The sequence below is a fragment of the Octopus bimaculoides genome, chromosome 11 (genome assembly GCF_046866305.1).
Source record: "Octopus bimaculoides isolate indiv1 chromosome 11, ASM4686630v1, whole genome shotgun sequence".
Classification (NCBI taxonomy): domain Eukaryota; kingdom Metazoa; phylum Mollusca; class Cephalopoda; order Octopoda; family Octopodidae; genus Octopus; species Octopus bimaculoides.
The window spans coordinates 83,602,948-83,620,526 of NC_142938.1; the positions used below are offsets into that span (position 1 = coordinate 83,602,948).

The 17,579-nt window shown below is 40.1% G+C and overlaps 1 protein-coding gene and 1 long non-coding RNA gene across 9 annotated transcripts in view; one reads left to right on the plus strand and one right to left on the minus strand.

Annotated features, from left to right (window-relative positions):
* LOC106878525 (GRAM domain-containing protein 4) overlaps positions 1–17,579 on the plus strand; it is a 182,881-nt gene that overhangs the window by 158,285 nt on the left and 7,017 nt on the right. For 6 of the 7 annotated variants that reach the window (XM_052971959.2, XM_052971962.2, XM_052971963.2 and 3 more), the window contains 4 exons: positions 354–480; positions 2,252–2,342; positions 2,707–2,788; positions 6,481–6,549. In XM_052971959.2, coding sequence (XP_052827919.1) covers positions 354–480; positions 2,252–2,342; positions 2,707–2,788; positions 6,481–6,549 — 369 coding nt within the window. Of the gene's footprint in view, positions 1–353; positions 481–2,251; positions 2,343–2,706; positions 2,789–6,480; positions 6,550–9,114; positions 9,267–17,579 lie in introns of all 7 variants that reach the window. The other variant, XM_052971961.2, reaches the window with a different exon arrangement.
* LOC106877906 (uncharacterized) overlaps positions 1–17,579 on the minus strand; it is a 93,006-nt gene that overhangs the window by 53,233 nt on the left and 22,194 nt on the right. The window lies entirely within an intron of this gene.

Genomic DNA, 17,579 nt, shown 5'->3' on the forward strand with positions numbered 1-17,579 from the left:
TTCGTTTATCCCAGTCTTTGGGAAGTGAACCAGGGGAAATCTTTAATGAACACTCCTTGTCTTAAACAAAACTATTGTTGACAGTGACTTTGAAGTTTTGGCACCTAAGCCACCTTCAGACTGTCAACAACATTCTTGTATAAGAATAATAAATTTGTATTTTACCAAAGTATAGAGTAACCCATCAGATTAATGTAAAATTGTTTTTATTATAACTGAGCATAAAATCCAACATTAGTGTGTGTGTGTGCGTGTGTGTGCGTGCGTGTGCGTGTGTGTGTGTGTGGTGGGAATTTGAATTGTATTTCCTTACTGACACTCAGGCAATCTCTCTCTCTGATTTCTTCTAACAGCATATCCTACCTTTGAGTCAGTTTGAAGACCGAGATGACATGGATCATATGGTTGATCTAATGACAGACGATGATAAATCTTTCTGTGAATTATTCAACTTGCCTCTTAGTGAAAACCCTCTGCCAGGTAAGCCTCATCTAAAATTGATTTTCTCTTCAAGTTCACATCTGCATTACCTGTTCTGGATTATTGAAACTCCTTCTTCTACATGCCTAGTTTTAGGCATAATGGTTGTAGATCATTGCCACCAGATCTTACAGGAATACCTGAAACAATCCATGCTCATCTCTCTTTGCATCTCTTGGTCACTCTCCCTCTCTTCCTCATTATGGTACTCCTCTTGGTTCTTCATTATTTGCCTCTTTAATTCTTTTGTTACCGTTTTTCTGCTGAAATACACTGCTTTTGTTTCATTTACTTTAGAAAATAATGAAGAATTTAGTAAAATAACTTTGTCGTTATTAAACTGGTGTTTGGAACAAATTAAACATGAAATTTTGAAGGAGGGTTTTAATTTAAGACATGAATTCAAAACATTTGATAGAAGCTAGGCTTCTATCAAATGTTCAAGATTATCAAGACCTATATATTTATATATTTATATATTTATCCTGGATTACGTTAGCCTCAGTTTATATCGAATGGACGTTTTTTAGAATTCTCTTTGTTTAGTTTTGTTTTTTATTTCTTATTTGTTCAGAATTAGCTTGCAGAAAATCTAAGCGTGTATTTCTGTTAGTAATCCTTGTGTCTTTAATCCAATTCAAACCATTACAAAAATAGATCTTAAAATCAATGGTAATACTGATCTTCAAGTTTACATTAGTAATATTAATCACATCTACCGTGTCATCATCATCGTTAAATGTCCGTTTTCCAAGCTGGCATGGTTGGACTCATATACATGGTATATATCATGTATATGTGTACTTTGTCTCATGTCTCCCTGGGTCACCTTCTTCCATGATTTCCATTCTCTTTCAGAGACCAGCACTTTCAGAGACACGGGGCTGTCAGTACCCATCCACATCACATGACCAAACCAGTACATTCTTCTCTCTTGCACATTGCATCTCATTCCTCTTATGCCTAACTTCTCACTCTGTCACTCATGTACACTTACACAACGAGCATAACTGTGTGCCAAGAAGCTTGTTTTGCAATCACATGGTTTTCAGTTCAATCTCACTGCATGGCACCTTGGACAAATATGTTTTTTTAATATAGCCCTAGGTCAACCAAAGCTTTGTGAGTGAGCTTTAGCAGATGGAAATTGAAAGAAGTCTCTGGTGTGTGTGTGTGTGTGTGTGTGTGTGTTTCTTTGTCTTGACATAGCATTCCAATTGTAAACAAACTTCCCCATCATGCACAATGCTGTGTATTTGCAGTCTTCTGTGAAAACATCTCAGGACTAGGGAAAATAGATGAGGGTTAATGACAGGAAAAGCATCTAACTAGAAAAATTTACCTCAACAAATCTCATCTGACTCATACCAGCATAGAAAAATAGATGTTAAAACGTTGATGAGAACAATGATAACGAGTTCAAACATAACATGGCTATTATTTAAAAGTATGAAAGTTTTAGACATTGACAACCACTGCAGCTTGGATGTGTTTTGATGCCTCTAATTCTAGGCTGAAAGATTGGTCTCAGAAAGTCAACTGATACACAAGTGTACGACTGGAATTTTGGAGTTTTTGAGTTATTTTGATTATTTGAGACTACCGAATTGTCTTTCTTGACTATCTGGATTAAAACATTGATCCACTCCACAATATCAGTAGATTTCTTACAGCATTAAACGTGTTAGTATTCTTGCTAACTTAACTGATTGGTTTCCATGCAGATGATGTCCCTTGATTATTTTTCATTGCTTATTATATTTTGATGCAGGTTGGCAAGGAGGACGACGCTGTGCATTGATTAACAAAGATAAAAGTTTAACAGCAGCTTTTAAAAATGGTAAACTATTTCTCACACGAAGGTAAAATAAAATATATTTATCTTAAATTGCTTTATTTTCTAATCTATATTCATTTCGCTTTTTAATTTTCACATATATTTCACTAAAAGGAATATTATTTACATATCACCTTATTTACATATTCACTTTCTTGTCAATATCATATTCATGTTTTCATATATATATATTTCAATTATACGTTGGCTTTATATTATTTGTCATTTTCATAACAATATTAATGCTGGTCTTTAAGATGTTGGCCTGATAGCTTCTTGTAGGTAGGCATTGATCTTGGGCTGCTATGATAAACCCTTCTGTCTCTGATTTTAAGCCATTATTATCATTATTATTATTATTATCATTATTATTATTATTATTATTTTAGTTTTTTGTGCTTTGAAAGAACGAAATCACCATCAAGCAAGAATTTTGTACTGCCACTTTCTGACATTGTCAAGTTGGAACGTGTAAGTACTTTTTTTACTCTCAGATATTTTAAAACATTTTGATATTTAAATATTCGAGGTATTTCGTGTTGCAAGACAGTGTAGGAGAGAGAATAGTGATGTTGTAGGAGAGAAATGTGTTCGCATGGATGATGGTACGCTTGCATTAAATGAGGATGCAAAGAAAGAGGTCTGGAGATGCCACTACGATAGATTGCTTAATAAAGAGAATGAATGGGAGAAAGAGAGCCTGCCTTATGTCGACCCAATAGAGGGACCAGCTATCCGAGTTGATAGTACCAGGGTAGATAAAGCAATTAAGAGTATGAAGACCGGGAAAGCCCCCGGCCCATCAGGAATCACTGCAGAGATGCTCAAAATATCTGGCAGTGTTGGCTATAGCCTAGTCACCCGTATTACGAACCAGGTGATACACGAAGGAGTCATACCCTATGACTGGTGTAGCAGCATCATAGTCAACTGCTACAAAGGTAAAGGGGACGCTTTAGATACAAATAATTACAGAGGCATCAAGCTGTTAGATCAGGTTATGAAAGTTACAGAGAGGGTCATAGCCCAACTAATTAGGGAGCGAATCAATTTAGATGAGATGCAGTTTGGGTTCGTGCCAGGTAAAAGCACTACTGATGCCTTATTTCTAGTGAGACAGTTGCAAGAGAAATACCTAGCTAAGGATAAACCTCTGTACCTGGCTTTCGTTGACATGGAGAAAGCCTTTGACAGGGTCCCCCGATCCCTTATCTGGTGGTCAATGAGGAAACTTGGGATAGAAGAATGGTTAGTGAGAGCTGTGCGAGCCATGTACAGAGATGCTGCCAGTAAGGTGAGGGTTGGAAATGAGTACAGCAATGAATTCCGGGTAGAGGTAGGGGTCCACCAAGGTTCCGTCCTCAGCCCCCTATTATTTACCATAGTCCTCCAGGAAATCACAGAGGAGTTCAAGACAGGTTGCCCCTGGGAGCTCCTCTATGCTGATGACCTTGCCCTAATTGCGGAGTCACTATCAGAACTAGAGGAGAAGTTTCAGGTGTGGAAGCAAGGTCTAGAATTGAAGGGCCTTAGAGTCAACCTAGCTAAAACCAAAATCCTAATAAGTAGGAAGGTAGATAAAACACAAACCCCTTCAGGTAGATGGCCCTGCTCAGTATGTAGAAAAGGAGTAGGTAGTAACTCTATAAGATGTACCCGGTGCAAGCTATGGACACATAAGAGGTTCAGCAACATCAAAGGCAGGTTAACTAGCAAGTTAGTTTTTGTTTGTGGCAGATGTTCAGGTGCAATAAAGACTGCAAACAAACAGGAAACAACTTCTATCTCATTCCAGGGTGAAAAACTAGAGGTAGTCGATAGCTTCCGCTATCTGGGCGACCAAGTTAGTAGTGGGGGTGGGTGCGCTGAAAGTGTAGCTGCTAGAATAAGAATAGCCTGGGCAAAGTTTAGAGAGCTCTTACCCCTGCTGGCGACAAAGGGACTCTCACTCAGAGTAAAAGGCAGACTGTATGACGCATGCGTACGAACAACCATGCTACATGGCAGTGAAACATGGGCTGTAACTGCTGAGGACATACGTAAGCTCGCAAGGAATGAAGCCAGTATGCTCCGTTGGATGTGTAATGTCAATGTGAATACCCGTCAGAGTGTAAGTATCTTGAGAGAAAAGCTGAACATTAGAAGCATCAGTTGTGGCGTGCAAGAGAGACGATTGCGCTGGTATGGACATGTGGTGAGAATGGAGGAGGATAGCTGCGTGAAAAAGTGCCACACCCTAACAGTTGAGGGAACCCGTGGAAGAGGTAGGCCCAGGAAGACCTGGGCTGAGGTGGTGAGGCAAGACCTTCGTACATTGGGCCTCACCGAGGCGATGACTACGGAACGAGACCTTTGGAAATGGGCTGTGCGTGAGAAGACCCGGCAAGCCAAGTAAGATCGTTGCCAGTGCCCCTGGACTGGTTCTTGTGCGGGTGGCACATGAGATGCACCATTTTGAGCGTGGCCGTTGCCAGTACCGCCTGACTGGCTCCTGTAGGATTTTCGAGCGAGATCGTTGCCAGTGCCCCTGGACTGGCTTGTGCGGGTGGCACATAAAAGACACCATTTCGAGCGTGGCCGTTTTCGTGCGGGTGACACGTAAAAGCACCCACTACACTCTCTGAGTGGTTGGCGTTAGGAAGGGCATCCAGCTGTAGAAACTCTGCCAAATCAGACTGGAGCCTGGTGTTGCCATCCGGTTTCACCAGTCCTCAGTCAAATCGTCCAACCCATGCTAGCATGGAAAGCGGACGTTAAACGATGATGATGATGATGAAGTTAAAAAATTGCAAGTACTTAATATATTACAACCACATCCTAACTTTATATGACAGGTAAGATTGACTTTGAGAATACACAACAGCATTTGTCACTCTTCTGAAACAAGGCATTTTCCAAGTTGGTATATTTCTTGAAAACTCTCTCAGACAATACACTTCTAAGACAGTACTTTTCTGCAGTACACTTTTGAGACAATGAACTCTCTGAAGCAGAATATATCTAAGATTGTACACCCATGAGACGTACACTTGCTTTGTTCTATCAGAATCTAAAGAAGCAATTAAGTGTATTTATTAATGGCCTCCTTCAACTGCAAATCTAAGCAAACAAGGAGAGCTTGTATGTTATCAGACAGTCTGCTAGAAATAGCAGCTAAATTTCCCTCAAATCACTAGGTTTTCACAAGAACAGATTCATTGGATAATGTGCTCCTAAATATACTATGACTGGAAATTAAAAACAGAGGATGGTCATGTCTATCTTCTTTGTGAGACTCAATATTCTGAGAGTAGTCTTCCCCATTTCTTCCCATGTTTTCATTGGTCTTCCTCTTCACTAAATTCTTTCCACTTGGGTAGCTTTGTACTTCTTTACGCATCTGTTATCTTCCACACTTATTGTATGGCCTTCTTGTTCACACATTCACAGCCGATGCCCATTTTTCTTCTCAGAACACTTATGATCTTTTATTCATCCGTTTTCGTGTGGGTGACACGTAAAAGCACCCACTACACTCTCTGAGTGGTTGGCATTAGGAAGGGCATCCAGCTGTAGAAACTCTGCCAAATTAGATTGGAGCCTGGTGTTGCCATCCGGTTTCACCAGTCCTCAGTCAAATCGTCCAACCCATGCTAGCATGGAAAGCGGACATTAAACGATGATGATGATGATGATGATGATTGACATTACGCTGGAAGCTGAGTAAGCAAGCTTCCTTTAGTTTCCACACTTTGCATTTACACTCCACAGTCAACATACAGTATCACTAGCCATACAAACATACTGCTATCATCATTTCAATGTCTGCTTACTCATGGATCAGACGGAATTTGTTGAAGAAGATTTTCTACAGGAAAGATCAAATGCCCTTCCAGTTACCAATCCTCATCTGATTCCAAGTTATAAAATATTTCCCCATAACGAGACAAGGATTTATGGAAGACCAGAAGCAAGCAGCATTGCTTGCACGAAAGTGACTGTCATTTACAACCATCACAGCATGTCTAGACAATGGTATACACAAACAAATACACACACATGCTCATTTATTATTAATGTAATGTATGAGTTTCTTTTTTATTATTTTAAGTAAAATCATATTAATTATTTATTTATTGTTCTAAATTGAAATACATTTTTATCTTTTATATCTTCCCTGACAGGCTAAACCGTATCCATGGTTACCTGGTGGAGGCATGGCTATTGAAGTCACAATGGCTGGTTCTGATAAGGTAAGTATTGTTTCACAAAAGGGATACAAACATACCTATGTACATGTATTGTTTCACAAAAGGGATACAAACATACCTATGTACATACATACCTATGTACATACATACCTATGTACATACGTGTGTGTGTGTAAGTCAGTCGGTCATTGTTCAGTTTCATTTCAAGATTTCTTGCCAATAGAGAAAGTGCCACTTTCTAACCTGGATCCAAGGTTCCTTCATTAGAATTTCAACATCAACAACAGGGTATGTTTGTATGTATGTATGAATGTATATGTGCAGATTTGTATGTTTGTTTTATGCATGTACTTGCATATCTAGACATACTCATATATACTTAAATGATAAACATCTAGAAGTTTTAGATTTTTTTTTTATATATGTATGTATGTACGTATGTACAGTAATGCTCTAATAAGCACTGGTATACTACATTGCTCTTTTTGTCTTGAAGCATATATTTTTTATATATTTTCAGTGAGACGACATTATGTTATTAAAATAATTGTATGAAAGTATGATTCATACACTTGTATACACTCGTTCACATACACAAATTATTCACATAAGTTTTTACCGTATCATGAATTGAAAACATCCTGCTTCTCCAAATTGCTGAAAATTCAACTGAAGTTGAACCAAAAGATACTCAGAAGAATTAGTAGTTAACATAGTTTGGTTTGATAGACTCAAACGATGGCATAACCTTCACATTAGTTTGGGTGTATTGTATGGAAATTCTACCCACTCCTTTCCCTACATGCAGAGTATAGGCATTTCCTTGGTGGTAGTGCATCACTTGTATACTGATGAGTTAAATCTTATTCCAGAATCTGTAGAAATTTCAAAAGTGAAGCCTAGAATTAGAAAATATCAAGCTAAACTTAGCAAAGACTGAAGTTTTTGTCAGTGGGGACAAAAACTAGATTCCACTACGACCATGGAAGTCCTGTACTCAGGACTGGGTAGAATTTCCATACAGCATACTCAATGTAGACTATGTGTGCACAAAAGATGTTGCCATATCATTAGCAGGTTAGTTGGAAAAGTAGATTTTTTTTCTTTTATGTAATTGATGCAGAAAAACAGTCAATAGGCAGAGAAGCTGAAAGTATAGGAACCAGAGTCAAAAATAGAATAGGAAAAGATCACGGAGTTATCACTTTGCTAATGACAATGGTTTCTCTTTCAGTGGGGGAAAGTAGATTGTATGATACTTGTATATGAAGTGTAATACACTGTGGGCCTTCAGTTTGGAGAGTTGACAAAGATAGAAAGAACTGAAGTGAATATATTCTACTGACAATGTAATGTGTGCAGGAATAACAAAGCATGAATGAACGGAGAAAAAAAAAACTGGATATATGAGCAATTATATGTTGTGTGTAAGAGAGAAGATATGTGATGCATGTGGAAGATGTGCTGGTTGATAAATAAGTGCCAAGTGCTCAAAACAGATGAATATTAAGAAGACAGGGTATAAAGTGGTGAAGATTGATCTCAAGAAGTTGAACATAATAAAGGGGAAAAAGGGGGGGGAGCTGGAGAATAGCCACCCATTAGTGCAAAATGAACTTCTTTACGATACTTTCATGTCTTCACACCAGGATAAATGCCTTCAGAATCATTACTGCATTGGTTGGGGGGGAGGGAATGCCTTCAAAATCACTGAAAAAAATACCTAGTGGCATTTCTTCCAACTTTACGTTCAAAGTTCAAATGCTATCATGGTCGACTTTACTTTTCATCCTTTTGAGGTTAATAAAATAAGTATTAGTTGAATACTGGGGTTGATATAATCCAATTATTTTCTCTCCCCAAATTACTGGCCTTGTGCCAAGACTTGAAATTAATATTAAAGAAGGATTTAAGCAGCAGTTCAACCTCGAATGTCTCTCTCGAATCCCATCTTGCTGTCTGATATAAGCTGAAGCATGCAGTGAATGGTTTGCACTGAACTAAAATAAAATGACACCTGGAATATCTTTAATTATAAGACGATAACAAGAGTAATGTCCTGAATCATATCAGGATCACAGCTGGAAATGATCATAGCTAAAATGACGGTCACAGAATGCTTTTGGTCATGAGATGACCACAACTGGAATAGCTTTAGTTATAAGATGATCTCAGGGGAAAAGCTTTTGATCAGGCATGCGCAGCCTTCCTTGAGAAGTGAGCTGCATGAGGCATGGCTTGTCATTATCATGCAGGTCATCCTGCTGAAAAAAGAATTCAAGGTGATTTTTTTGTTAAGACAAGCCATTCAGAAAGGCTCTCAGTTTGCTTGTGTCTAGCTTTGATCAGTCAATCTGTTCAATCAAAACTAAACTGAGCTTAAACTATAACACTGCTCTGGGATCCTGTATGGAACTAATTATGTCTTTCATTCTCATACTATCAATATTTATTATAATTTCATATCATCAGTTCATCTCGAAAAAAAGAAAAAAACTCTTTACAGCCTCAGTACCAAATTGTGACATTTCAAGAACCATTTTAATTTTGTTTGATTTTATTTTTTTTTTTTTTGTTCCGTTCTCGTTGGATATTTTTATGTTGCAGACGTATGTATTTGGTCCCATGATCTATCGAGATGAACTTTTCGAAAGTATCCTCTTTGCTGGCAAAAAAGGAACACTTCCATGGGCAGATGAATGCAATTTACCAAATTGAAAAAAAACCTTGTCAGTTTCTATTTTTCCTGTATCTTTATGGTAGGATTACTTTCAGAATTTTCCAACTGAGTTCTCAGCATGGATTTCTAACTTCAAGAGTTAACGTTCTCTAACTGCAAGATGTTTGTTTTTGTTTCCCTTTTATAATTTAATTAAATTCCTGTTGTTTAATAACAGCATATGATTTTGATTTTAATGAACTAACTCATTTATTAAAAGACAAGATGCAATCTTGAGCAAATACTTAGCTTTTCAGCTAAGATCATAGTCTTATTCAGACTGTCTAATCCCTTGAGCATTCAAATCAGCCAACAATAGTTAAAGATGTTGAAATTAGCCACTTTGGTTGTATTGATATTTCAGCTCATATTATTATTATAAAGTGTCCTAAATGAGAATAGGGTTAGGGTAGCAAAAAGAGAACAAAAACATCTACAATAAATAACAAAGAAAACCAAACTTAGCTTAATTTCCAAACTTGATGATATTTATCTAAATACATTGCAATATCTAATTGTGGAACCTATGACAAAACGTACCATTTACACTCTATAAAGTGGATGGCAATAAGAAAGACATCCTCTCGTAGAAACTGTGCCAAAAATGTAACATACAAATGGTACCCAATTTGTTTCTGTGAGCAATAATGCCAATCTAGAATTGATATGAACTGTAATGACCCATCCAATCCATGCCAGGATGGAAAAGCAGGTGTACAGTTATGATGACAATATTGGTGGTGGTGGTAGGCAAGCAGCAGCAACAACAACAACAGTGATGTTGGCAGAGACAACAATGACGGTGGTGGTAGTAGTGGCAGTGGTGATTTAAACTGTTAATCACAGGAAAACTAATCGATTAAAGAAAGTTAAATGCAAATTTAGACACTTTATATTTTATGATTCTATAAATATACATAATGTTAAATTTAAATTCAAAGAAATAAAAACCATCAATCTGGAATTTAAAATATATTCCAGACTTTTCTCATATTTTCAGGTAAAGGTCTTGGTAACCAAGCATTTTATGGAAAAATACTAATATTATAAGCAATGTATTTCATTAGCTCACTGTTTCTTTCAAACACAACAACCATGATTAGGTATGAAGCAAACATAAATGAATCTATATGGTTGGCATGGCTGTGGGGTTAAGAAGTTTACTTCCCAACCCCATGGTTTCAGGTTCTGTCCCACTGTGATGCCTTGGGCAAGAACCTTCTACTCACCAAAGCCTTATGAGTGAAATTGGTTGATAGAAACTGTATGGATGTCTGTCATATGTATATATATATATCAGTCGCGACCCTGGCACTCAGACTGTTTGGGCTTAGCCTGAGTATAAATTTAGTAAAGTGAACGTGTATTTGCAATCTAATTTAATTTCTGCTAACATTGACTTCAAGTATGTAATTGCAATCAATAACTGAGGCTCCTTTTATTAAGCCTGGTCGCAGTTCATTTATTTTCATTCAGCATCTGGTGGCTATCTTAGGTCTCTAAGATGGCCACCAGATGCTGAACGAAAATACTTCTGTTACACATATGCTGTAAAGTTTGAATGGTTTAAAGGATCCTGCATAACTGGACTTTTCTTAGACTGTTCTTCTGAAGATGAGACTTTGAATCCAAAATATATTAAGGTTTTATTAAACTTACCGCATTGTCAGTAGCTGTCTATTTTCTCTCTTTTCACATTCTTTGATATCACAATGCTTCAAGTGAACTACAATGCTCCTATATAATATATATATGATCCCTATATGTTTATATATATATATATATAAGGGGGAGGGGGGGTTGCATGTGTGTGTGTGAGTGTGTACCATCATCATTTTAACTTTACTTTCCTGTGCTTGCATGAGTTGGACAGAGTTTATTGAGGCACTTAAATGTGTGTGTGTATGTCCTCAGATATATAAAAAGTGAAATACAACAAAACTGTCCAATTATATCTGTTATTTGAAAGAACATGCTATTACATTCAGCATGAAGTGGATATTTTTTTAAGAGATGCAGTCCATACAAAAATGATACAAAAAGATGTGTGAATTATACGTGGCTGCAAAACAAGCCTCATTCTCAAAAATCTTAATAAATCTATGGACAAACTAAACATAAGGAATGGGATCTTCATCAAATGTCACTACATAGAGAAGCCCCTACTAAACACTAAAACCTTGTATGATTACCTAACTGAATGGATCAATACTTAACTGTTTATCAGGAGTTATTAGACTTTTTTTTTTTCACTTCTCCTTTCAGTTTAAACCAATGAGGTACTCAAGATCATTATAATTCTCTTGCATTTCTATCATCTGTTCTTGTCACTACCTATACTTGTTTGCGATACATTTATTTATAATCCCAACTCATTTCTTTTACTTATTCACTTGTATATTGCAGTTTATTTATGACTAATTTTATATAATTTTCAGCTCTGTACATAATAAGCCATCATTCATTTCCCTTGTATTTCTTAAACCCATAATTCAATACAGGTAAATCTGACCAAAACAATATCTTCCTTCTGTTGTTGATGTTTAAGTGAGAGATCCTGATGATTATTCAGAAGGCCTGGATGTAAGATGTACTAATGAAGTACATCATTTGATGTATTTAATTCTTGTATATGCACCGAGTAGTACTGGCTCCTGTGTAGGTGGCATGTAAAATACACCATTTTGAGCGTGGCTGTTGCCAGTACCGCCTGACTGGCCTTTGTGCCGGTGGCACATAAAAGCACCCACTACACTCTCAGAGTGGTTGGTGTACACATATACATATGCATATATACACATATATATAGATAGATAGATAGATATACATATATACACATATATATATATACATATATACATATATCATCATCATCGTCTGCCAAATGCTGTGTGTGAGAGGACCCTGCAAGCCAAGTGAGACCTAAATCTGAGGCCTCAGCCAGTCCACTTATGAGTACCTTCCTTCATTGGACACTAAACTCCACTTGCAAAGACCTGTTGAGGCAAGTGAGATCGAAATCGAGTTAAATTCGACGACTGGCACCCATGCCAACGTCGTCTCAAGTGAAATCGAAATCGAGTTAAATTGGACACTAACCTCCACTTGTGAAGACCTGTTGAGGCAAGTGAAATCGAAATCGAGTTAAATTCGACGACTGGCACCCATGCCAACGTCGTCTCTTTCATTGAACACGAAACTCAGCTTGCGAAGACTTGTTGGGGCAAGCGAAGGCAAAATCGTGATGGCACTTGTGCCCGCGGCATGTGTGAGGACTTTCGAGAGAGATCGTTGCCAGTGCCCCTGGACTGGCTCTTGTGTGGGTGGCACATAAAATACACCATTTTGAGCGTGGCCGTTGCCAGTACAGCATGACTGGCCTTCGGGCTGGTGGCAAGTAAAAAACACCCACTACACTCTCTGAGTGGTTGGCGTTAGGAAGGGCATCCAGCTGTAGAAACTCTGCCAAATCAGATTGGAACCTGGTGTAGCCATCTGGTTTCACCAGTCCTCAGTCAAATTGTCCAACCCATGCTAGCATGGAAAGCGAACGTTAAACGATGATGATGATGATGGTGATATGCATATATATATATATACATACATATATACATATACATACATGTATATATACATCAGTACCGCCTGACTGGCCTTTGTGCGGGTGACACGTAAAAGCACCCACTACACTCTCTGAGTGGTTGGCGTTAGAAAGGGCATCCAGCTGTAGAAACACTGCCAAATCAGATTGGAGCCTGGTGTAGCCATCTGGTTTCACCAGTCCTCAGTCAAATCGTCCAACCCATGCTAGCATGGAAAGCGGACGTTAAACGACGACGACGACGAAATATGTATACATATCTATATATATATATGCACATATATTATGTATATACACATAGATTTATATATACTTATATATATATACATATATATATACATATATATATATACATATATATATATACACACATACATATATCTACACATATATATATATATATCTACATATATATATATATATACATATATATATATACACACATACATATATCTACACATATATATATATATATATCTACACATATATACATTCATATATATATACACACACATATATATATATGTGTGTGTATATATATATAGTTTTAGGGAAAATAACCAAGTTTCAAGAACTCATCGAGTTTTTACCTGTAATTTTGGATTTTGTCCCTAATATTATTATTGGAGTCTCAGCTTTTTTAGCTGCTATTTCTGAACTTCGGTATGTGGTAAAGCAAATGTTTGCTGATCCCTTAATTATGTTTATAAATGTATATGAACTTTTAGATAAGTTCTCCACCGATAATGGTGTTTACATACCGAAGGGCTTGGTAAAAATTATTAATTGTTAATTTATTAATAAATAAATAAATTGATAAACCTTTACCCTTTTAATTTGTATATATATATACATTCATATATGCATACATATATATATACACATATATATATATACATACATATATGTATATATATTTATGCATATATATACATATATATACACATATACATACATATATACACATATATACATACATATATATATATATATATACATGTATATACATATATATATATATACATATATATATACATATACATATATATACATCTATATATACTAATATATCCTTTTGTTATTTACACCACCTGTCTTCGTCTGTTGTTATTATTTGTATATTCTCCCACATATAATACACGCTCACGTGGTCGCCCCAGCTAATCCTGTCTCCTCTCATCACACACTACCAACTTTTGGATTCTACCTTCTTTCCTTCTGGATCTGGACTGTTTGATTCTGAACTTTATACCCTCCGGCTGCACCTCTCCTACCCACGGATTACACTGGACCCATCTTCTGATTGGAAATCGCTTCAATATACCACGACGTCTAAAAAACTTTTGAACTTTTCCACTTTTGTAAACCTCCTTTATCATCCTTTTTTACCTTACTTTCCTTCACCTACCGTCTCTTCGTACTCTGGATGTTCCTAATCTGTCTTCTCTAATCTGCACCTATTACTTTGTATTCTTCTCCCTCCCTTTCTTTTCTCCTCTCGTTTCTTCTCTCCCTGTCACCCCATTTTCTCCCTATTGTCCCATCTTCCTTTTTGCTTTGTTTTTTTCTCCCACCTCGCATATATTTTCTTCTCACAACCCCTTTTTCGTTTTTTCTCCTCATGCCTTTATTTTTTTCCCCCACACCTGTTAAAAAAGTTTTTTTTCCAGTTTTTTTTCCTTTTTTTCTATTTTTTCCTTTTTTCCACGTCCAATTTTCTCATCACGCTTGTTTTTTTCCACCACACCTTTTGTAATTCTCCTTCCCACGTCTAATTTCTTTTCTCTCCCGTTCCATCATGCCTGACTACAAATCTTTCCAACTCACTCTCCACAACCGCCTAAAACTATACCTCCGCACACTTCCCTCTCTATACTTTCAACCTACTATACGACTCTCCTTACTCATATTCAAGAAGACTCGTTACTCTAGTCATATTACGTTTCTCAGTTGCTGCTTACATCACCGCCTCATCCCCAAGAGTTTCCGCCTCCATTTCCACCCCACTCTCCACTCTTCTACCACCATTCTACCCATACTCCGCACCACATCCTACCGCCTTATGCGGGCCACCATTCGCTCCAATCTCTCTAAAATCCACACTATCGACCGCCTTCTTCCTCCAGCCTTTTCCATATTTTTCTCCTCTCTGTCACCCTCCCATGCTCACAATACATTGCGCTTTATCATTCAACTTAATCATCTCTTTCATGCATTTCTTACCGACACTAAGCTCCGCAAACTTCACTCACTCCTCTATTCCTCTACACCCGATGCCACTACCCCAACCCCTCCACCACCCTTCTCCCTCCGATGTGCATTCCCCACCCACACCCAACCACCCTGCCTCTCTCACACACACTCCACCCCCTCCCTCCCAGCCCTCCACCATCCCGACCGCCCCTCCTAACCCTACTTCATCCCCTCCTACTTCTATTCCACCCACCCCTTCTCCACTTCAGCCTGTCGTTACCATTCCCCCAGATCTTCCTCTCTCTGAGGCGGAGCGCTCCGTCCTCAATAGGGGTCTGCGCTTCATCCCACTCACTCCATCCTGCAAGGAATTTCAAACCCGTGCTGATGTCCACAGCTTTGTGCGCCGCGTTAGGTTGGGTGCGCTTTTCCATAACACACCACCCGCACCCAACGAGGACTGCTTCACTGACCTGGGCCGACGACCATCCCAGTGGACGCCTGCTCCTGGCCAGTTCCAGGCAGTTGATCTTTTCGCGGGCGCCTGCCAACGCGCTGTGGGCCGGTTTAACTTTTCCAGGCGTCCATCTCGACTCAACATCTCCCCAGCTGAACTCTCGGCCCTTCGATCCCTCCGACGCCGCACGGACATCATCATAAAACCGGCTGATATGGGTGGCGCCGTGGTAGTATGGCGTGCGGACCTCTACGAGGCCGAAGCTCTCCGTCAACTTCGAGATACCTCATTCTACCGCCCTCTGCCCTCCAACCCCACGCCCAGCTACCAACAGACTGTGTCCTCCACTATCCATGACCTCATCCTCTCCTCCCGTCTCCCCGCCACCGCCTCCAACCTTATTGTTCGCACCCCACGCACCCCCACCATTTACTTCCTCCCCAAGATCCATAAACCGAACAACCCTGGCCGCCCCATCGTCTCCGCCTGCAACTGCCCCACCGAGCTTATCTCAAAATACCTAGACCGTGTCCTCGCCCCCCTAGTGGCTTCTCTCCCTTCCCACATTCATGACACTAACCACGCGCTTTGTCTATTCAACTCTTTCTCTTTCCCTCCCGGCCCTTCTAAGCTTCTCTTCACTCTAGACATCCAGAGCCTCTATACAGTGATCCCCCACGACGAGGGGCTGCGTGCCCTGAAGTTTTTTCTAGACCAACGCCCCAACCCACAACCCGACACCTCCACACTCATTCGTCTGGCCGAACTTGCCCTATCTCTCAACTGCTTCTCGTTCGCGGGAGATATCTACCAGCAGAATTCGGGAGTGGCCATGGGGACGAGAATGGGCCCCAACTACGCGAACCTCTTCGTTGGTTATGTTGAGGCCTAAATATTCTCCAGTTTCACTGGTCCTACTCCCGAACTATACGGTCGGTATATCGACGACTGTATTGGTGCCACCTCACTCTCCCGCGAACATCTTGACTCGTTCCTCTCTTTCATTCAGTCTTTCCATCCTGCCCTCCACTTCTCCTGTACTGTCTCTGACACCTCTGTCCCCTTTCTCGACATTTCGGTCAGCATCCTCCACTCCGCCCTTAGCACCTCCATCCACTACAAACACACACTCACACTCCTATCTCAACTTCTCCTCCTCCCACCCTAGACACACAAAACTTTCCATCCCCTATTCCCAATTCCTCCGTCTACGCAGACTTTGTAGCGACAGCCATGACTTTGAGACTCAGTCTCAACTCATGGCTCACCACTTTAGCCTGCGTGGATATCCACCCACCACCATCCACACCGCCCTTGCCAGAGCACGTTCTGTGGACCGTGCATCTGCTCTCTCCCCCCAAACCCGCCCTGCCGTTTCCCGCCTCCCTTTTCCCCTCACCTACCATCCCACCACCCTACCCCTCCAACGCTCCATTCTCCGAGCTTTTCGGCGCCTCCAGTCCGACCCCTCCACCTCCCACATCTTCCCTAATCGACCCCTCCCCTCCTTCAAACGAGCCCACAACCTACGGGACCTCTTGGTTCACAGCTTCTTCCCCAACCCAACCTCCCAACCAGGCTCGTTCCCCTGCTCCTGCCCACGCTGCCGCACTTGCCCTTACCTCTCCAACACCACCCTCCTCACCAGCACCCATCACCGACCCTATCGCATCACCGACTCCTTCACCTGCACGTCTACCAACATCATATATTGCCTCTCCTGCTCTCTCTGCCAATCCCTGTACATCGGACAAACGGGGCGCCGCCTGGCCGACCGATTCGCGGAACACCTCCAAGATATCAACGTCGGCAATGACACCCCGGTGTCACGCCACTTCCGTTCTGCCGGCCACTCCTTGCGGCAACACCTGTCTGTGTTTGGATTGTCCATGCACAGGGGCCATCCGGACTCCCGTTTGCGCCGTGAACAGGGACTAATCTTCTATCTTCGCTCCTTTGCGCCACATGGGCTCAACTCCCCTCCACTCTTCATCTAACCCCCTCCACCTGTCTCTCTCCCCACCCTCCCTCCTACCACCCATCTCTCCCCTCCCCCCACCTCCTGCTCCGACTCCTACTTCTTTGTATGTCTCTTCACCTCT